Source organism: Tachyglossus aculeatus, chromosome 1, assembly GCF_015852505.1.
Source record: "Tachyglossus aculeatus isolate mTacAcu1 chromosome 1, mTacAcu1.pri, whole genome shotgun sequence".
Lineage (NCBI taxonomy): Eukaryota > Metazoa > Chordata > Mammalia > Monotremata > Tachyglossidae > Tachyglossus > Tachyglossus aculeatus.
The window spans coordinates 31,150,544-31,168,592 of record NC_052066.1 but is presented as its reverse complement, the minus strand read 5'-3'; the positions used below and the strand labels follow the sequence as shown (position 1 = coordinate 31,168,592).

Here is an 18,049-nt window from a genome sequence, read left to right as displayed (position 1 = left end):
GTAATTATTATTACAGCTTCAGTAGTAAATTCAGGGAACAACATCCTACTGTCTGCTTAAAGCTTTAGTCAGTTCACATTGATTTTATTTCATTTTTAATACTATCTGTTAAGCACTACTATGCGTCAAGCACTGTTCTAAGCCCTGGATCAGATACAGATCAATCAGGTCGGACACAGTCCCTGGCCCACATGGGGCTCACAGTCCAAGCAGGAGGGAGAATAGACATTGAATCCCCATTTTTACAGTAGAGGAAACTGAGGCCCAGAGAAGTTCAGTGACTTCCTCAGGGTTACGCAGCAAGCAGGTGGCGGAGCCGGAATTAGAACCCAGGTCCTCTGACCTCCACTGGGCCACACCGCTTGCCAGGAATACTCAGGTTGGTAGAGGAAACTGAAGATGAACTCCTTTAGCAAATTTCTGGGGGTTAAAGCAACCGAAAGACTAAATTTCCTCTTAAGAAGTGTTTTCCATTTTATCCCGCAGGCGAAAAGCCATACAAATGTGAACTCTGTGACAAAGGCTTTGCTCAGAAATGTCAGCTGGTTTTCCACAGTCGCATGCATCATGGGGAGGAGAAACCATATAAATGCGATGTGTGTAATCTGCAGTTCGCAACTTCTAGCAATCTGAAGATTCATTCCAGGTAAGGAAAAGAAAAAAGCAAGAAAAATGTGTCTGGGTTACCTTCTCCCACTCCCTTCTGCGTCGTTCTGGCGCTTGGATTTGTACCCGTTATTTATCCCTCTCTCAGCCCCACATCACTTAAGTCCATAACCGTGATTTATTTATTTCTATTGAGGTCTGTATCTCCCTCTAGGCTGTAAGCTCACTGTGGGCAGGGAACGTGTCTACCAACGCTGCCAAATTTGTAGTCTCCCAAAGTCTTAGCACAGTGCTCCGCACACAGTAAACACTCAATAGATACGATCGATAAGTTCTGATACCTAGGCAGCCCAGCGCGTGATCAAATACAGAAGGCCAGAAAGACCAGCATGGCATAAAGCAGACTTCAAAACAGAGTGGGACATGGGTGGCACATCGACACCGCGTTTAAAGATCTAAAAAGGCCGTTGTAGTGTCCAACCTTTTTGACTGCGAGACGTGAAACTGCCCCAGAAGACGGATGGAGCTCTTAGGGCAGATTCACCACCATCATCGTAAGCACCGGGGTGGATACAAGCAAAGCAGGTTGGACACAGTCCCTGTCCCACGTGGGGCTCGCAGTCTCAATCCCCATTTTACAGGTGAGGGAACTGAGGCCCAGAGAAGTGACTTCACAGCAGTCAAGTGGCAGAGACGCTAATAAGCGTCTAATAAGTGGCATTAGAACCCATGACCTGCTGACTCTCGGGCCCTTGCTCTCTCCACTGCGCATGTTGCTTCAGTGCTGTGATGCATATGCAGTAATCGATCAATCAGTCGTATCTGCGCATCGGGCAGAAACTCCTCACCCTGGGCTTCAAGGCTGTCCATCCCCTCGCCCCCTCCTACCTCACCTCCCTTCTGTCCTTCTCCAGCCCAGCCCGCACCCTCCGCTCCTCCGCCGCTAATCTCCTCCCCGTACCTCGCTCTCGCCTGTCCCGCCATCGACCCCCGGCCCACGTCCTCCCCCGGGCCTGGAATGGCCTCCCTCTGCCCCTCCGCCAAGCTAGCTCTCTTCCTCCCTTCAAGGCCCTGCTGAGAGCTCACCTCCTCCAGGAGGCCTTCCCAGACTGAGCCCCTTCCTTCCTCTCCCCCTCGTCCCCCCTCCATCCCCCCCCTTCTTACCTCCTTCCCTTCCCCACAGCACCTGTATATATGTATATATGTTTGTATATATTTATTACTCTATTTATTTTACTTGTACATATCTGTTCTATTTATTTTATTTTGTTAGTATGTTTGGTTTTGTTCTCTGTCTTCCCCTTTTAGACTGTGAGCCCACTGTTGGGTAGGGACTGTCTCTATATGTTGCCAATTTGTACTTCCCAAGCGCTTAGTACAGTGCTCTGCACATAGTAAGCGCTCAATAAATATGATTGATGATGATGATGATGATGATTTATTGAGTGTGTACAGTGTGCAGAGCACTGTACTAAATGCTTGGGCGAAAATAATGCAACAGAGTTGGTAACAAATGCCAGGAGAAAATGGCCAACAGTGAGATCCTGAATTGGAGTCAACATGACCTGAAGGCCCACAGCAGCTCATTAACCTGATCACCTTGTATCTCCCCAGTGCTTAGGACAGTGCTTTGCACATAGTAAGCGCTTAATAAATGCCATTATTATTATTATTATTATTAAGAAGCAGCATGGCGCAGTAAGAAGCAGCACGGCATAGTGGATAGAGCACGGGCCTGGCACTCAGAAGGGCACAGTTTCTAATCCCGGCTCTGCCACTCGACTACATTTTGACCTCGGGCGAGTCACTTCACTTCTCTGGGCTTCAGTTCCCTCATCTGGAAAATGGGGATTGAGACTGTGAGCCCCCCGTGGGACAGGGACTGCGTCCAACCCAACTTGCTTGTATCTGCCCCAGCGCTTAGTACAGTGCCTGGCACATAATAATAATAATAATAATGGCATTTGTTAAGCGCTTACTATGTGCAGAGCACTGTTCTAAGCACTGGGGGGGATACAGGACGATCAAGTTGTCCCACGTGGGGCTCACAGTCTTAGTCCCCATTTTACAGATGAGGGAACTGAGGCTCAGAGAAGTGAAGTGACTTGCTCAAGGTCACACAGCAGACGTGGTGGAGCCGAGATTCGAACCCATGACCTCTGACTCCAAAGCCCGTGCTCTTGCCACTGAGCCACGCTGCTTCTCTATAGTAAGTGCTTGACAAACACCCCAGTTATTATGAATTATCACTGAGCAGGACCAGTGAGAAGAGAAGATAAAGAATGGGGTGCGGCAGGGGTAGATACAAGTCAATCAGATCGGAAACAGTCCCTGTCCAACATTGGGCACGCACTCTTAATCCCCGTTTTACAGATGAGGTAACTGAGGCCCGGAGAAGTGAAGTGACCTGCCCAAGGTCACACAGCAGACGTATGGCGGAGCCGGGATTAGAACCCAGGTCCTCCTGACTCGTAGGCCCGTGCTGTGACAACTAAGCCAGGCTGCCTGCTTGTTGACTGATTTCCTTTGAGCTGAGATTTAATGAAGATGCGGGGGGTCCATGAGGTGGGCTTGAAAGCCGAAGCCGGCCCTCAGTGGGAGAGACCCACCGGTCCTGGACGGATCCGTGTCCAGCGCTTAGAACAGTGCTCCCTTCAAGGCCCTACTGAGAGCTCACCTCCTCCAGGAGGCCTTCCCAGACTGAACCCCTTCCTTCCTCTCCCCCTCGTCCCCCTCTCCATCCCCCCTCATCTTACCTCCTTCCCTTCCCCACAGCACCTGTATATAGGTATATATGTCTGTACATATTTATTACTCTATTTATTTTACTTGTACATATCATCATCATCATCAATCATATTTATTGAGCGCTTACTATATGCAGAACACTGTACTAAGCGCTTGGGAAGTACAAATTGGCAACATATAGAGACAGTCCCTACCCAACAGTGGGCTCACAGTCTATCTATTCTATTTATTTTATTTTGTTAGGATGGTTGGTTTTGTTCTCTGTCTCCCCCTTCTAGACTGTGAGCCCACTGTTGGGTAGGGACCGTCTCTATATGTTGCCAACTTGGACTTCCCAAGCGCTTAGTACAGTGCTCTGCACACAGTAAGCGCTCAGTAAATACGATTGATTGATTGATTGCTCCAGCGCTTAGAACAGTGCTTTGCACATAGTAAGCGCTTAACGAATGCCATCATTATTATTATTATCTGTGCGTAAATGCAGTCAGGGCGACTGGGTGTGTCGACCATACGTCCATCATTCACTCGCGTGGGGTTGTACCACCGTCTTCCAAAATGAAGGTCAGCTATTTTTAGTAGGACTGGAGTAGGATTGAGCCTTGCTCTCCCCTGTAAAATTGTAAAGTCTTAGCCAAATTACTTTCATCTCTTAATTCTCCTTCTTTCCATAAAATAGTACCTTCTCCCCAGTCTTAAAGAGGTTCTGAAGAGTAATGAGGTAGGATAAAGGAAAGTATATTACTATATTTGTAGCTCAAATTAAGTAGATTAAAGGTATTAACGTTTTGTCTACTGTCAAGAACATGGGTTGCTATGACCACAATAATTGAATCAGAGCATTCTTTCTGGTTCTACTATTATTCACCCTACTCAGTGACAAGAGTGGTATTTCTGAGTGAAAGGACCGTCCAAGGATGTCTCCCGGCCACTCTCTTGAGAGGCCTCCACGAAACGCAGCGTAAAACTCTCCAATACCCGACGATATTATGCCTGATCAGCTAGTGCGATAACTTGTATGAGAAATTAGCCGTTTGATCTAAACTGTCCCAGTGGCTCAGTTCATCACTGGGCATTACCCCCAGATCCTGTTAAGCAGGACCATAAAGGATCTTGGAGAATGATTTCCTCCACAAAGAGACTGAAAATGTTTAAATGATTGTGCTTTGGAAAGAAATCAATCAATCAATCGTATTTATTGAGCGCTTACTCTGTGCAGAGCACTGGACTAAGCGCTTGGGAAGTACAAGTTGGCAACATATAGAGACGGTCCCTACCCAACAGCGGGCTCACAGTCTAGAAGGGGGAGACAGAGAACAAAAGCAAACATATTAACAAAATAAAATAAATAGAATAGATATGTACAAGTAAAATAAATAGAGTAATAAATCTGTACAAACATATATACATATATACAGGTGCTGTGGGGAAGGGAAGGAGGTAAGATGGGGATGGAGAGGGGGATGAGGGGGAGAGGAAGGAGGGGGCTCAGTCTGGGAAGGCCTACTGGTGTTTGGGTGTTTGTTTCTTACCAGAAAAATGAGTGAGAATCACCTTTCACTGCAACGGTATTTTTGCAAGAAAAGCATTCGACAGTTTTGCCTGAAAAAGCAGCGTGGTTCAGTGGAAAGAGCCTGGGCTTGGGAGTCAGAGGTCATGGGTTCAAATCCCGGCTCCACCACCTGTCAACTACGTGACTTTGGGCAAGTCACTTAACTTCTCTAGGCCTCAGTTCCCTCCTCTGTAAAATGGGGATTAAGACTGTGAGCCCCACGTGGGACAACCTGATCACCTTGTATCCCCCCCAGTGCTTAGAACAGTGCTTTGCACATAGTAAGCGCTTAACAAATGCTGCCATTATCGTTATCGTAAAAACTCTCCACACAGATATTTTTGTAAACATTTTCACCCGATCACCACAGAAGGCTCATCAGCGATCCCTGCGCGATAGCTCCTAAAAGGAATTTTAAGTGGCAACTGGAAGGGGAAAATGTGAACACTAACTTCCCTCAAAATAAATCATAGATACGTCACACAAATGGAAACATTGGCTTTTAATTTGCCCCACGGGGGGCTCACAGTCTAGGAGGGAGGAGGATCAAATCCCCGTCGTACAGATGAGGTAACTGAGGCGGAGAGGAGTGAAGGGGCTTGCCCAGGGTCACACGGCAGGCGGGTAGGGGGGCCGGGTTCGGAACCCAGATCTTCTGACTCTCGGGCCCGTGCTCTGTCCACTATGGCCCCACTTTTGTTTAAAATACAGGGTTGCCCTTGGCGTTTCCCACGAACCCAATAATAATAATAATAATGGTATTTATTAAGCCCTTACTATGTGCAAAGCACTGTTCTAAGCGCTGGGGAGGTTACAAGGTGATCAGGTTGTCCCACAGGGGGCTCACAGTCTTCATCCCCATTTTCCAGATGAGGGAACTGAGGCCCAGAGAAGTGAAGTGACTTGCCCAGAGTCACACAGCTGACAATGGGCAGAGCCGGGATTTGAACCCACGACTTCTGACTCCAAAGCCCAGGCTCTTTCCACCGAGCCACGCTGCTTGTGGTTCCTAAGGCCTCCGCCCTGGACTGTTGCTTTTGGCTTCCCCTTTAACCAGCTCGGTGTGGCGACTGGTACGGCGCTTAGTACAGTGCTCTGCACATAGTAAGCGCTCAATAAATACGATTGATTGATTGATTGACTGGAGACGATCCCCTCGAAAACGGAGCCTCTCATTTGCGTTGTGGCTTTCAGGGGGCTCGGCGGCGCCCGCCCTCTTGGCTTTTATTCGGATGTCGGAGAAGCGAGGAGCCAGGGCGGACGGCCGGATCCGCGCCTGGCTTTATATTAATGCCGGACTCCCCCTCTAGACTGTAAGCCCGTTGTGGGTAGGGGATGTGTGTTATATTGTACTATAGTATATTGTTCTTTTAGACTGTGAGCCCACTGTTGGGTAGGGACTGTCTCTATATGTTGCCAATTTGTACTTCCCAAGCACTTAGTACGGTGCTCTGCACATAGTAAGTGCTCAATAAATGCGATTGATGATGATTGTACTCCCCAAGTGCTTAGTAAAGTGCTCTGCACCCAGTAAGTGCTCGGTAAATACGATTGAGACTAGTCAGGGGCCTAAGGATCGTGTGGAAATGGACGACCACTCCGAATCGCAGCCTTCTGGGAAGCAGCCAGTTAGTCGCATTTATTGAGCGCTTACTGTGTGCAGTGCACTGTACTAAGCGCTCGGGAAAGTACAACGTAACGTAACAGACACATTCCCTGCCCACAATGAGCTTACAGTCTAGAGGGGGCTTTTCAGATGTTGCTGGGCGTGAGAGAAGACAACTATAACTTCGTAAATCACCTGGGCCGTTTACTGAAACCACGTCCGGAGAGGAGCGGCGGGTCTTCCGATGCACGAGCGTTTGTTTTTGGAGTAACCGATCCCGAGAGCAGGATTTTCAAGTTAATTTCCCAGCTGTCACACCGCCAACATACCCGAGTGGCGCGAGGAGACAGAGCCGACCGTTAGGCTCAGAGAATCCTCCCGGGGCGGCCTCCCCTGAGGACATGGGTAACGGCAGGAACGCTTTGGGCGCGAACGGATTTGGGCGCTGCCCGGATTATTTTTGTCCAGAAACGCTCTGGGCATATTACCCCCCTCCTCAAAAATCTCTAGTGGCTACCAATCAATCTGCGCATCAGGCAGAAACTCCTCACCCTGGGCTTCAAGGCTGTCCATCCATCCCCTCGCCCCCTCCTACCTCCCCTCCCTTCTCTCCTTCTCCAGCCCAGCCCGCACCCTCCGCTCCTCCGCCACTAATCTCCTCACCCTGTGCTTCATTCTCGCCTGTCCCGCCATCGACCCCTGGCCCACGTCCTCCCCTGGGCCTGGAATGCCCTCCCTCTGCCCATCGGCCAAGCTGGCTCTCTTCCTCCCTTCAAGGCCCTGCTGAGAGCTCACCTCCTCCAGGAGGCCTTCCCACAGTCAGCCCCTTCCTCCCTCTCCCCCTCGTCCCCCTCTCCATCCCCCCCATCTTACCTCCTTCCCTTCCCCACAGCACCTGTATATATGTATATATGTTTGTACATATTTATTACTCTATTTATTTATTTTGTTTGTACATATCTATTCTATTTATTTTAGTTTGTTAGTATGCTTGGTTTTGTTCTCTGTCTCCCCCTTTTAGACTGTGAGCCCACTGTTGGGTAGGGACTGTCTCTATATGTTGCCAATTTGTACTTCCCAGGCTCTTAGTACAGTGCTCTGCACATAGTAAGTGCTCAATAAATGCGATTGATGATGATGATGATGATGAACGATCCCGGGTGAAGATGTTTGAGGGTGCCGTCGGCCACCGAGCCCCCCGATCGCACCCCCTCTCCTCAGTCCCGGCTCTCTTTCTGGTGTTCCCCGCCAGAAGCCACCACGTTGGTTGGAGCGAATGGAATCAAGTGGAAGACGAGGCCAAGGGCAGGCCGCCTCCACGCTCGTAGTTTTCCTCCCCTTCCTTCCCTAAGAGGACCCCAATCTTTAGTCATCCTCCCCGCCGTTCTTGTCGGAGAGGAAGTACGATCTGCTAGTGTTTGCCCAGATGGAAGGAAAGGTTTGCGTTTTTCGTTGTCGTTCATCAACTCAGTGAGTAATAATAATGATGGCATCTATTAAGCGCGTGGCTCAGTGGAAAAGAGCCCGGGCTTCGGAGTCAGAGGTCATGGGTTCAAATCCCGGCTCTGCCAGTTGTCAGCTGTGTGACTTTGGGCAAGTCACTTCACTTCTCTGGGCCTCAGTTACCTCATCTGTAAAATGGGGAATAAGACTGTGAGCCTCCCGTGGGACAACCTTATCACCTTGTAACCTCCCCAGCATTTAGAACAGTGCTTTGCACATAGTAAGCGCTTAATAAATGCCATTACTATTATTATTATTACTATGTGCAAAGCACTGTTCTAAGCACTGGGAAGGTTACAGGGTGATCAGGTTGTCCCACGGGGTGGGGGTTCACAGTCTTCATCCCCATTTTACAGGTGAGGGAACTGAGGCCCAGAGAAGTGAAGTGACTTGCCCAAAGTCACACAGCTGACAATGGGCGGAGCCGGGATTTGAACCCATGACCTCTGACTCCAAAGCCCGGGCTCTTTCCCGCTGAGCCACGCTGCTTCACTGAGTTTAGCCCTCTCAGCCTTCGAACCTTCCCCCGGATCCCCCTCTAGACTGTAAGCTCCTTGTAGGCAGGGAGTCGCGTGGCAGTGCTGTTGTACTGTCCTCTCTCGAGCAGTTAGTATAGCACCCTGCCTTTAGCGCTCAATAAACATGATTGATTATCATCACCATCAATCGTATTTATTGAGCGCTTACTACGTGCAGAGCGCTGTACTAAGTGCTTGGGAAGTACAAATTGGCAACATACAGAGACAGTCCCTACCCAACAGTGGGCTCACAGTCTAAAAGGAGGAGACAGAGAACAAAACCAAACATACTAACAAAATAAAATAGAATAGATATGTACAAATAAAATAAATAAATAGAGTAAAAAAATATGTACAAACATATATACATATATACAGGTACTGTGGGGAAGGGAAGGAGTTAAGATGGGGGGGATGGAGAGGGGGATGAGGGGGAGAGGAAGGAAGGGGCTCAGTCTGGGAAGGCCTCCTGGAGGAGGTGAGCTCTCAGCAGGGCCTTACCATCATCACCATCATCACCATCAATCGTATTTATTGAGCGCTTACTACGTGCAGAGCGCTGTACTAAGCACTTGGGAAGTACAAATTGGCAACATACAGAGACAGTCCCTACCCAACAGTGGGCTCACAGTCTAAAAGTCATAATTTCTGCATTACGCAGAAAGGCGAGCCGGCGGAACAAATCTGAACTTTCATAACTTGCTTAGGCGCGAGTGATGTACCGCAGGTGGACCCAGGGCGTTAGTTAGAAAACAACTGCCCGTGTCGCCGTGACCTGTCATTTATTTTATTTTCAGTTGTCAAAGGGTGTACGTTTTTGCCAACAGGAAACACAGCGGAGAGAAGCCATACGTGTGTGACAGGTGTGGACAGAGGTTTGCTCAGGCAAGCACACTGACTTATCACGTTCGTCGGCATACAGGAGAAAAACCCTACGTGTGCGATACCTGCGGGAAAGCTTTTGCCGTCTCTAGTTCCCTCATAACTCACTCCCGAAAGCACACGGGTAAGAATTTCATTCAGGGAGGTAGTGCCCGGAAAGGTCGGGCTTGACGTAAATCAAAGGATCGAGTTCCTTAATAAGATAGGAGGGAGCGGGACCGGGTTGGGGTTTGCAAAGGACAGAGTTTTTGAAGGGAGAGAATTACAGGCCACAAAATAGGAGGGCAGGAAGAGGTGCAGCTTCCTGGAAAACCCTTAATCACGTGGAGATTTATAGTCCAAATAGAACCATTAGATAAAAAAAATTCGATTTTTTAAAAAAAATATTACAACACTGACAGGGCTTGACATAAATCAAAGGATCGAGTTCCTAAATAAGATAGGAGGGAGCGGGACCGGGTTGGGGTTTGAAAAGGACAGAGTTTCTGAAGGGAGAGAGTTAATTACAGTCCACAAAATAGGAGGGCAGGAAGAGGTGCAGCTTCCTGGAAAACCCTTAATCACGTGGAGATTTGTAGTCCGAATAGAACCGTTAGATTACAAAAATTCGATTTTTAAAAAAAATATTACAACCCTGACAAGGTGGAGGAAATTATTTTCCGTCGAAAGGCCCGTAAGATGACTTCAATGATGAAGGTTAGGCGTAAAATTTGACTGTGCTTAATGTAGCATTAGAATTGAAACAAGTCGAGCCTTTCTGTTCACAGTGTATTGGAAAACAAAATGCAATCTGTGGTGGCGGCTTTTCATCATCATCATCATCATCAATCGTATTTATTGAGTGCTTACTGTGTGCAGAGCACTGTGCTAAGCACTTGGGAAGTCCAAATTGGCAACATATAGAGACGGTCCCTACCCAACAGTGGGCTCACAGTCTAAAAGGGGGACAGAGAACAAAACCCAACATACTAACAAAATAAAATAAATAGAATAGATATGTACAAGTAAAATAAATAGAGGCTTTTGTATTCTGGATTCTTTAATAGGATTCAAAATACTAGTCATCATCATCATCAATGTACTAAGCGCTTGGGAAGTCCAAGTTGGCAACATATAGAGACGGTCTCTACCCAACAGTGGGCTCACAGTCTAAAAGTGTAGCTCGTTCCCTTGAATCGGTATGGTTAACAAAACCCGTTCCTACGTTCGTGTGGATTTTGAAGCCAATTTAAAGTCACAATTAGTAGCACCTTGGAAGGGATAGAAAAGCCTTGCATTTTTTGCTAGGGGGAAAGGTGTGTTAGAAAAAATTTGTTTCCATAGAACATACTTAGCGAATGAAAAGGAGCAAGCGATGTAATAGAAATTAGTAACGTCAGAAAATTCTTCGTGAAAATAGATTTTAATTGAATTATTGCTGTAGAATAGTTTATTTTAGTTATGTGTAATTTATAAAATTCGATTATACTGGTATAGTACACCACCTCGCTATCTTTTATTTTCCATCTAGGTGAAAAACCATACATATGTGGTATTTGTGGGAAAAGTTTTATTTCCTCAGGAGAGCTCAACAAACACTTTCGATCCCATACAGGTCTGTGTTTAGGGAGATTACGGTTTTTATTCTCTCTTTCTAATTTCTTTTTGTCTAAGTTTTGACCTTAAAAACATTACAAACTGTGAAGCATAGTAGTAACAGTTCTAATGTGGGAATATTAACTCATTTTAATTTCTCTACATTCTCATGTGCTCTGCATTTTGCTGCTTTAGTGCACAGATTGGGTAGTGTGGAGGCTGGGATATGTGTAAATTTGTGGATTATACTGTGGAGTCCAAATGTTTCTAAGTATATGGTCCTAAGAACTTAAGTACAGTTTAGAAAAGAAATCGATGTCACTATAAAGATGATGATCGGCATTAGTGTCATTCTCAGTTACATAAAGCACAGGGAAGAAAATGTTGAGAAAAATTTCCTCCAAGTCTTCTAAGACTTGGAATTTTTTTCCACTGATTTGTTCATTGTTTCTACTATGGCCTTTGAACACGTTGGAAAATGTGAAAATTTATGACTCAAAAAAAATTGGCACTTGGTACCATTACAGTCTCATTGGAAAATATTTATTAAAAGAAAACAAGTCGCAACTTTGCTGTTTGAAAGCAAGGCACATTTGCCCAGGAAATTCAGGATGTGAACTGAAACTGGGCTGCTTTGTTTCAAGTAGAACAGTTCCTTTCGGTGTTTCAGCCCGATTTTGTGACATTGTTTGTAAGTCCCCCGTGGGTTTTGAATTTGTTATTCAGGTAGTGATAAGTAATTTAAATTTAACGGAAATACCTTTGTCCATTTAGTGTTGTAGATAGTTTGGCAAAGGCTTTTGTCAACATAAAATATTTAGGTTTTTAATCTTTTTTCAGGTGAAAGACCATTTATCTGTGAATTGTGTGGAAATTCCTACACAGATATAAAGAATTTAAAGAAGCACAAAACAAAGGTTCATACCGGTGAGTGTTTAAAAATTGGCTTTTTTATTACTGCAGCAGGCATTGCTCAAATTGGGTTCCAGTACTCCTGCAAGTCCACTGTGGTTCCCTTCCCCACAGCACATGTATATATGTATATATGTTTGTGCATAGTTATTACTCTATTTATTTATTTACTTTACATGTACATATCTATTCTATTTATTTTATTTTGTTAATATGTTTGGTTTTGTTCTCCGTCTCCCCCCTTCTAGACTGTGAGCCCACTGTTGGGTAGGGACTGTCTCTATAGGTTGCCAGCCTGGACTTCCCAAGCGCTTAGTACAGTGCTCTGCACACAGTAAGTGCTCAATAAATACGATTGATTGATTGATTGATTATGTTGCCTGGAGAGATTTGGGGGCTTGTCCAGACAGAGAAGCATCGTGGCCTACGGGAATGATCACGGGCATGGGAGACGGAGGACCGGGATTCTAATCCTGGCCCTACCGCTTGTCTGCTGTGTGACCTTGAGCAAGTCATTAGAAAAGCAGCGTGGCTCAGTGGAAAGAGCATGGGCTTTGGAGTCAGAGGTCATGGGTTCAAATCCCAGCTCCGCCCATTGTCAGCTGTGGGACTTTGGGCAAGTCACTTAACTTCTCTGTGCCTCAGTTACCTCATCTGTAAAATGGGGATTAAGACTGTGAGCCCCCCGTGGGACAACCTGATCACCTTGTAACCTTCCCTGTGCTTAGAACAGTGCTTTGGGTATAGTAAGCACTTAATAAATGCCATCATATATATATATATATATATATATATATATATATATGATGGCATTTATATATGGCACATATGATGGCATATATATATATATATATCATCATCATCAATCGTATTTATTGAGTGCTTACTGTGTGCAGAGCACTGTACTAAGCTCTTGGAAAGTACAAATTGGCAACATATAGAGACAGTCCCTACCCAGCAGTGGGCTCACAGTCTAAAAGGAGGAGACAAAACCAAACATACTAATAAAATAAATAGAATAGATATGTACAAGTAAAATAAATAAATAGAGTAATAAATATGTACAAACATATATACATATATACAGGTGCTGTGGGGAAGGGAAGGAGGTAAGATGGGGGGATGGAGAGGGGGACGAGGGGGAGAGGAAGGAAGGGGCTCAGTCTGGGAAGGCCTCCTGGAGGAGGAAATATATATATATATTTTATATATATATATATATATATATATTTATATATATATAAAATACTTCTCTTTGCCTCAGATCCCTCATCTGTAAAATGGGGATTCAGTACTTGTTCTCCCTCCTTCATAGGCTGGGACCCGATTATCTTGTCTCTGCCCCAGTGCTTAGTTCAGTGTTTGGCACATAGTAAACCCGTAACAGTACCCCATTTATCATTAGAAAAGGAGCAGGGATTCCATGGGAAAGGGCAAGGACAAACAGCCCTTTTGCGGGAGGTATCAGGTATCCTAGAGTTACTGTAAAGAGCTGTAGAATGGGTGAAAGGAGATCTGCGGGGTTGAATCGGTTGCCCAGAAGACTGCCTAAAGGAGTCGGTTGCCAAAGGGGCCTTGAACAAAAAGGATAAGCGGTCCATCAGTGCTATTTATTGAGAGCTTACTCAGCGAGGAGCACTGTTCTAAACACTTAGGAGAGTTGAGACAACAGGGTTAAGAGACACGATTCCTGCCCTCGAGGATCTTAGTCAAGTGGGTTGGCGAAAAGCCACTCGACTGCGGATGGAGAAGCAGCGTGGCTCAGTGGAAAGAGTCCGGGTTTTGGAGTCAGAGGTCATGGGTTCAAATCCCAGCTCCACCACTCATCAGCTGTGTGACTTTGGGCAAGTCACTTCACTTCTCTGGGCCTCAGTTACCTCATCTGTAAAATGGGGGTGAAGACTGTGAGCCCCCCGTGGGGCAACCTAATCACCTTGTTAACCTCCCCATCATCATCATCATCAGTCGTATTTATTGAGCGCTTACTGTGTGCAGAGCACTGTACTAAGCGCTTGGGAAGTACAATTTGGCAACATATAGAGAAGGTCCCTACCCAACAGTGGGCTCACAGTCTAAAAGGGGGGAGACAGAGAAAAAAACCAAACATACTAACAAAATAAAATAAATAGAATAGATATGTACAAGTAAAATAAATAGATAGTGTAGAGTAGAACAGTGCTTTGCACACAGTAAGTGCTTAATAAATGCTATTATTATTATTATTATTATTATTATTATTATTATTATTATTATGGAGGCGGGGTGTTCCGGGAGAGATGTGTCCGTGGAGTCGCTTTGGGGCGGAGACGACTTGACAGTGTAAGACAAGCCAAGAAAAGGCACTACTGTGATGCAGTAGCCTATCTAATGGGTCAAACCTAATGACAGGTTGAAAGGTCCTACAGAATCTCCTTTTTCAAAGAACCCAATGCCATCCTATACGCCGTCCAGCTAATATTAACAGGATTTGGTGCTGATACTTTTTGTGTGGATTCAGCCCAGGAGGACTCGGGAGCCTAGTTTTGAGGTGGTGCAGACAGCATATTTTTTCCCGAGATTGCATTCCTCCTCCCCATCCCCCCCGCCCTACCTCCTTCCCCTCCCCACAGCACCTGTATATATGTTTGTATGGATTTATTACTCTATTTTACTTGTACATATTTACTATTCTATTTATTTTGTTAACGATGTGCATCTAGCTTTAATTCTATTTGTTCTGACGACTTGACACCTGTCCACGTGTTTTGTTTTGTTGTCTGTCTCCCCCTTCTAGACTGCGAGCCCGTTGTTGGGTAGGGACCGTCTCTATGTGTTGCCAACTTGTACCTCCCAAGCACTTAGTACAGTGCTCTGCACACAGTAAGCGCTCAATAAATACAATTGAATGAATTAATGAATTTTTGATATGTTCCCGCAGTGGCTTGAGAATCTTCCCGATTGATGGCTTTAACGCTTTCTCAGTTTACCATATTGTCACCTTCTCTGGTCTGGGGACTTTCCTCCAACCCCTGTTTTTCTCCTCCCTTCTCGTCCCACTCTCCGGACAGCGGCAGGATTAAGGGTGGGTTTGACAAAGCCTGAAATACAGCCAGTGGTGCTGGTGGTAGTTCTTGTGACAGGATTTTGGGGTTCAGATACCGGGCATGAGAAAGTAAGACATGTCATTAACAGCGGATCAAACAAATGACCCCCCCCATATTCTGTTTCGAACAGAGGCCGCGAGGCTGTCTGCAGGGAGGGTGTGACGTTCATCTTTGCGGTTTGGGGTGTACTCTCCTAATTACCTGTCTTTGTATCTCTTTCTGTTCAGTTAGCGGGCCATAATTCCAGTTTCGTCGCTAACCTTCGCTCTGCCTCTTAATTTTAGATGTGTCTTGTGCCAATTTAGGCCGCTGGAGATTCCTTTCAAATATAGGCCCTGCCTCATGTAAACAAGAAGCGGTCTGTGGGTCATTGGCTCTGCTTCTGGAAGGGTAGAAGGGTGATTGTGCCCTCCCCTAACTGGCAGAAGGTTATTTTTAATTGATGGATAAGCTGTAATTCTTTTCTTCCAGGGTCAGAAAAAATTCAGGATGCCACCTTAGTGGATAGTACTTTCGACGGGCAAGACTCCATGCAAAAAAGTCCTTTATCAGAACCTGCAGATGTGAAACCTTCTGATATGACTCTACCATTAACTCTTCCCCTGGGGCCCGAAGATCATCAGATGCTACTGCCCGTCACCGACAGTCAATCTCCTTCATCAGAAACATTGTTGAGGTCGACTGTGAATGGATATTCGGAGCCTCAGTTTATTTTTTTGCAACAGTTATACTGACTCCCTGGGGAATCTGGAATTACTAAGGCAAATTCCGCTAATAAACATAAGTATAACTGGTAAGGAAAATATACTCATCCCAAATAATTCATAAAGTTAGAATTACTCTTTTCATTCAGCCGAGTAAAGGCACCTGATAACGCATCTCCTGAAGTGCGGCTTTTTTGGGTTTGTTTTTCTGTTTCTGTTTGGTTTTTCTTTCAAGTCTGGACTATACACGGTTTATCTTGAAATGTACTTAAAGGTTAGCGAAAGAAGCAGTAATGGTTTCAATGGTAAATTCCTTTGAATTCCTGTATTTTAGAACCACCCGTGATGTTTTGGCAGAATTTGGGTCATTTGATCGTGTGAGGCAATTTTCCCCTCTTTTTCCATTTTTACATAAATAAAAATCCGCATCAGCTCCGAAGCGTAATCGGCGTAAGCTTTGGGTGGGGATCGAGCCAGCCCGAGGGACCCACAGCCGTCTTTTGTCAGGAGAGTCGGAGCTAAACCGGTTCCTAGTTCAGAGGACCTTGGGGAAAACCCAAGGACTGCTAGGGATTTCAGAGGAAATTGAGAAACATACACCCCCTCTTTGGTTGAACAGGAACAGAGAATCAATCAATCAATCGTATTTATTGAGCGCTTACTGTGTGCAGAGCACTGGACTAAGCGCTTGGGAAGTACAAGTTGGCAACACATAGAGACAGGGATCCCCGTAATGTGTCCTTGATTGGCTATTTTATTTTAATGACGGTTGTTCAGCGCTTACTGTGTGCCAGCACTGTACTAAGCGCTGGGGTAGATGCAAGGCAGTCAGGTTGGGCACAGTCCAGGTCCCACATGGGGCTCACAGTCTTAATCCCCATTTTACAGATGAGGGAACTGAGGCAGAGAAAAGTGAAGTGGTGACGGTTGTTCAGCGCTTACTGTGTGCCAGCACTGTACTGAGCGCTGGGGTAGATGCAGGCTAATCAGTTGGGCACAGTCCAGGTCCCACATCTGGCTCACAGTCTTAATCCCCATTTTACAGATGAGGGAACTGAGGCACGGAAAAGTGAAGTGGTGACGGTTGTTCAGCGCTTACTGTGTGCCAGCACTGTACTGAGCGCTGGGGTAGATGCAGGCTAATCAGTTGGGCACAGTCCAGGTCCCACATGGGGCTCGCAGTCTTAATCCCCATTTTACAGATGAGGGAACTGAGGCAGAGAAAAGTGAAGTGGTGACGGTTGTTCAGCGCTTACTGTGTGCCAGCACTGTACTGAGCGCTGGGGTAGATGCAGGCTAATCAGTTGGGCACAGTCCAGGTCCCACATGGGGCTCGCAGTCTTAATCCCCACTTTACAGATGAGGGAACTGAGGCAGAGAAAAGTGAAGTGGTGACGGTTGTTCAGCGCTTACTGTGTGCCAGCACTGTACTAAGCGCTGGGGTAGATGCAGGCTAATCAGTTGGGCACAGTCCAGGTCCCACATCATCATCAATCGTATTTATTGAGTGCTTACTGTGTGCAGAGCACTGTACTAAGCGCTTGGGAAGTACAAATTGGCAACATATATGTGAGTCCCACATGGGGCTCACAGTCTTAATCCCCATTTTACAGATGAGGGAACTGAGGCACAGAGAAGTGAAGTGACTTGCCCAAACACAGTTGTACTTACTGAGCGCTTACTGTGTGCAGAGCACTGTACTAAGGCGTGGGAGAGTACACTCTAACAATATACCAGTGTGGCTCAGTGGAAAGAGCCTGGGCCCTTCTAGATAGGGACTGTCTCTCTATGTTGCCAATTTGTACTTCCCAAGCGCTTAGTACAGTGCTCTGCACACAGTAAGCGCTCCATAAATACAATTGATTGATTGATTGGGAGTCAGAGGTCATGGGTTCAAATCCCGGCTCTGCCACTTGCCAGCTGTGTGACTTCGGGCAAGTCACTTCACTTCTCTGGGCCTCAGTTCCCTCATCTGTAAAATGGGGATTAAGACTGAGCCCCCCATGGGACAACCTGATCACCTTGTAACCTCCCCAGTGCTTAGAACAGTGCTTTGCACATAGTAAGCGCTTAATAAATGCCATTATTATTATTATTATTATACCAGGCACATTCCTTGCTCACAGTCTAAAGATGGGGGCCAAGGAAGCTCATGGAGGAAGATCATCATCATCAATCGTATTTATTGAGCGCTTACTGTGTGCAGAGCACTGTACTAAGCGCTTGGGAAGTACAAATTGGCAACATATAGAGACAGTCCCTACCCAACAGTGGGCTCCCAGTCTAAACAGATCAGGAGGAGGGGGGCGGTCATCACACAGCAGACAAGCGGCGGAGCCGGGATTAGAACCCAGGTCCTTCCG

General features: G+C 46.2%; 1 protein-coding gene across 6 annotated transcripts in view; it reads left to right on the top strand.

Moving 5' to 3' along the window:
* MYNN (myoneurin) overlaps positions 1 to 16,332 on the top strand; it is a 42,000-nt gene extending 25,668 nt beyond the window's left edge. For 3 of the 6 annotated variants that reach the window (XM_038751872.1, XM_038751882.1, XM_038751889.1), the window contains exons 4-8: positions 487 to 646; positions 9,358 to 9,536; positions 10,923 to 11,006; positions 11,828 to 11,914; positions 15,454 to 16,332. In XM_038751872.1, the coding sequence (XP_038607800.1) occupies positions 487 to 646; positions 9,358 to 9,536; positions 10,923 to 11,006; positions 11,828 to 11,914; positions 15,454 to 15,716 (773 nt within the window). In that variant the 3' untranslated portion in view covers positions 15,717 to 16,332. The remainder of the gene's footprint in view (positions 1 to 486; positions 647 to 9,357; positions 9,537 to 10,922; positions 11,007 to 11,827; positions 11,915 to 15,453) is intronic. The other 3 variants (XM_038751910.1, XM_038751902.1, XM_038751896.1) reach the window with 2 other exon arrangements.
* The last annotated feature ends 1,717 nt before the right edge of the window (positions 16,333 to 18,049 follow it).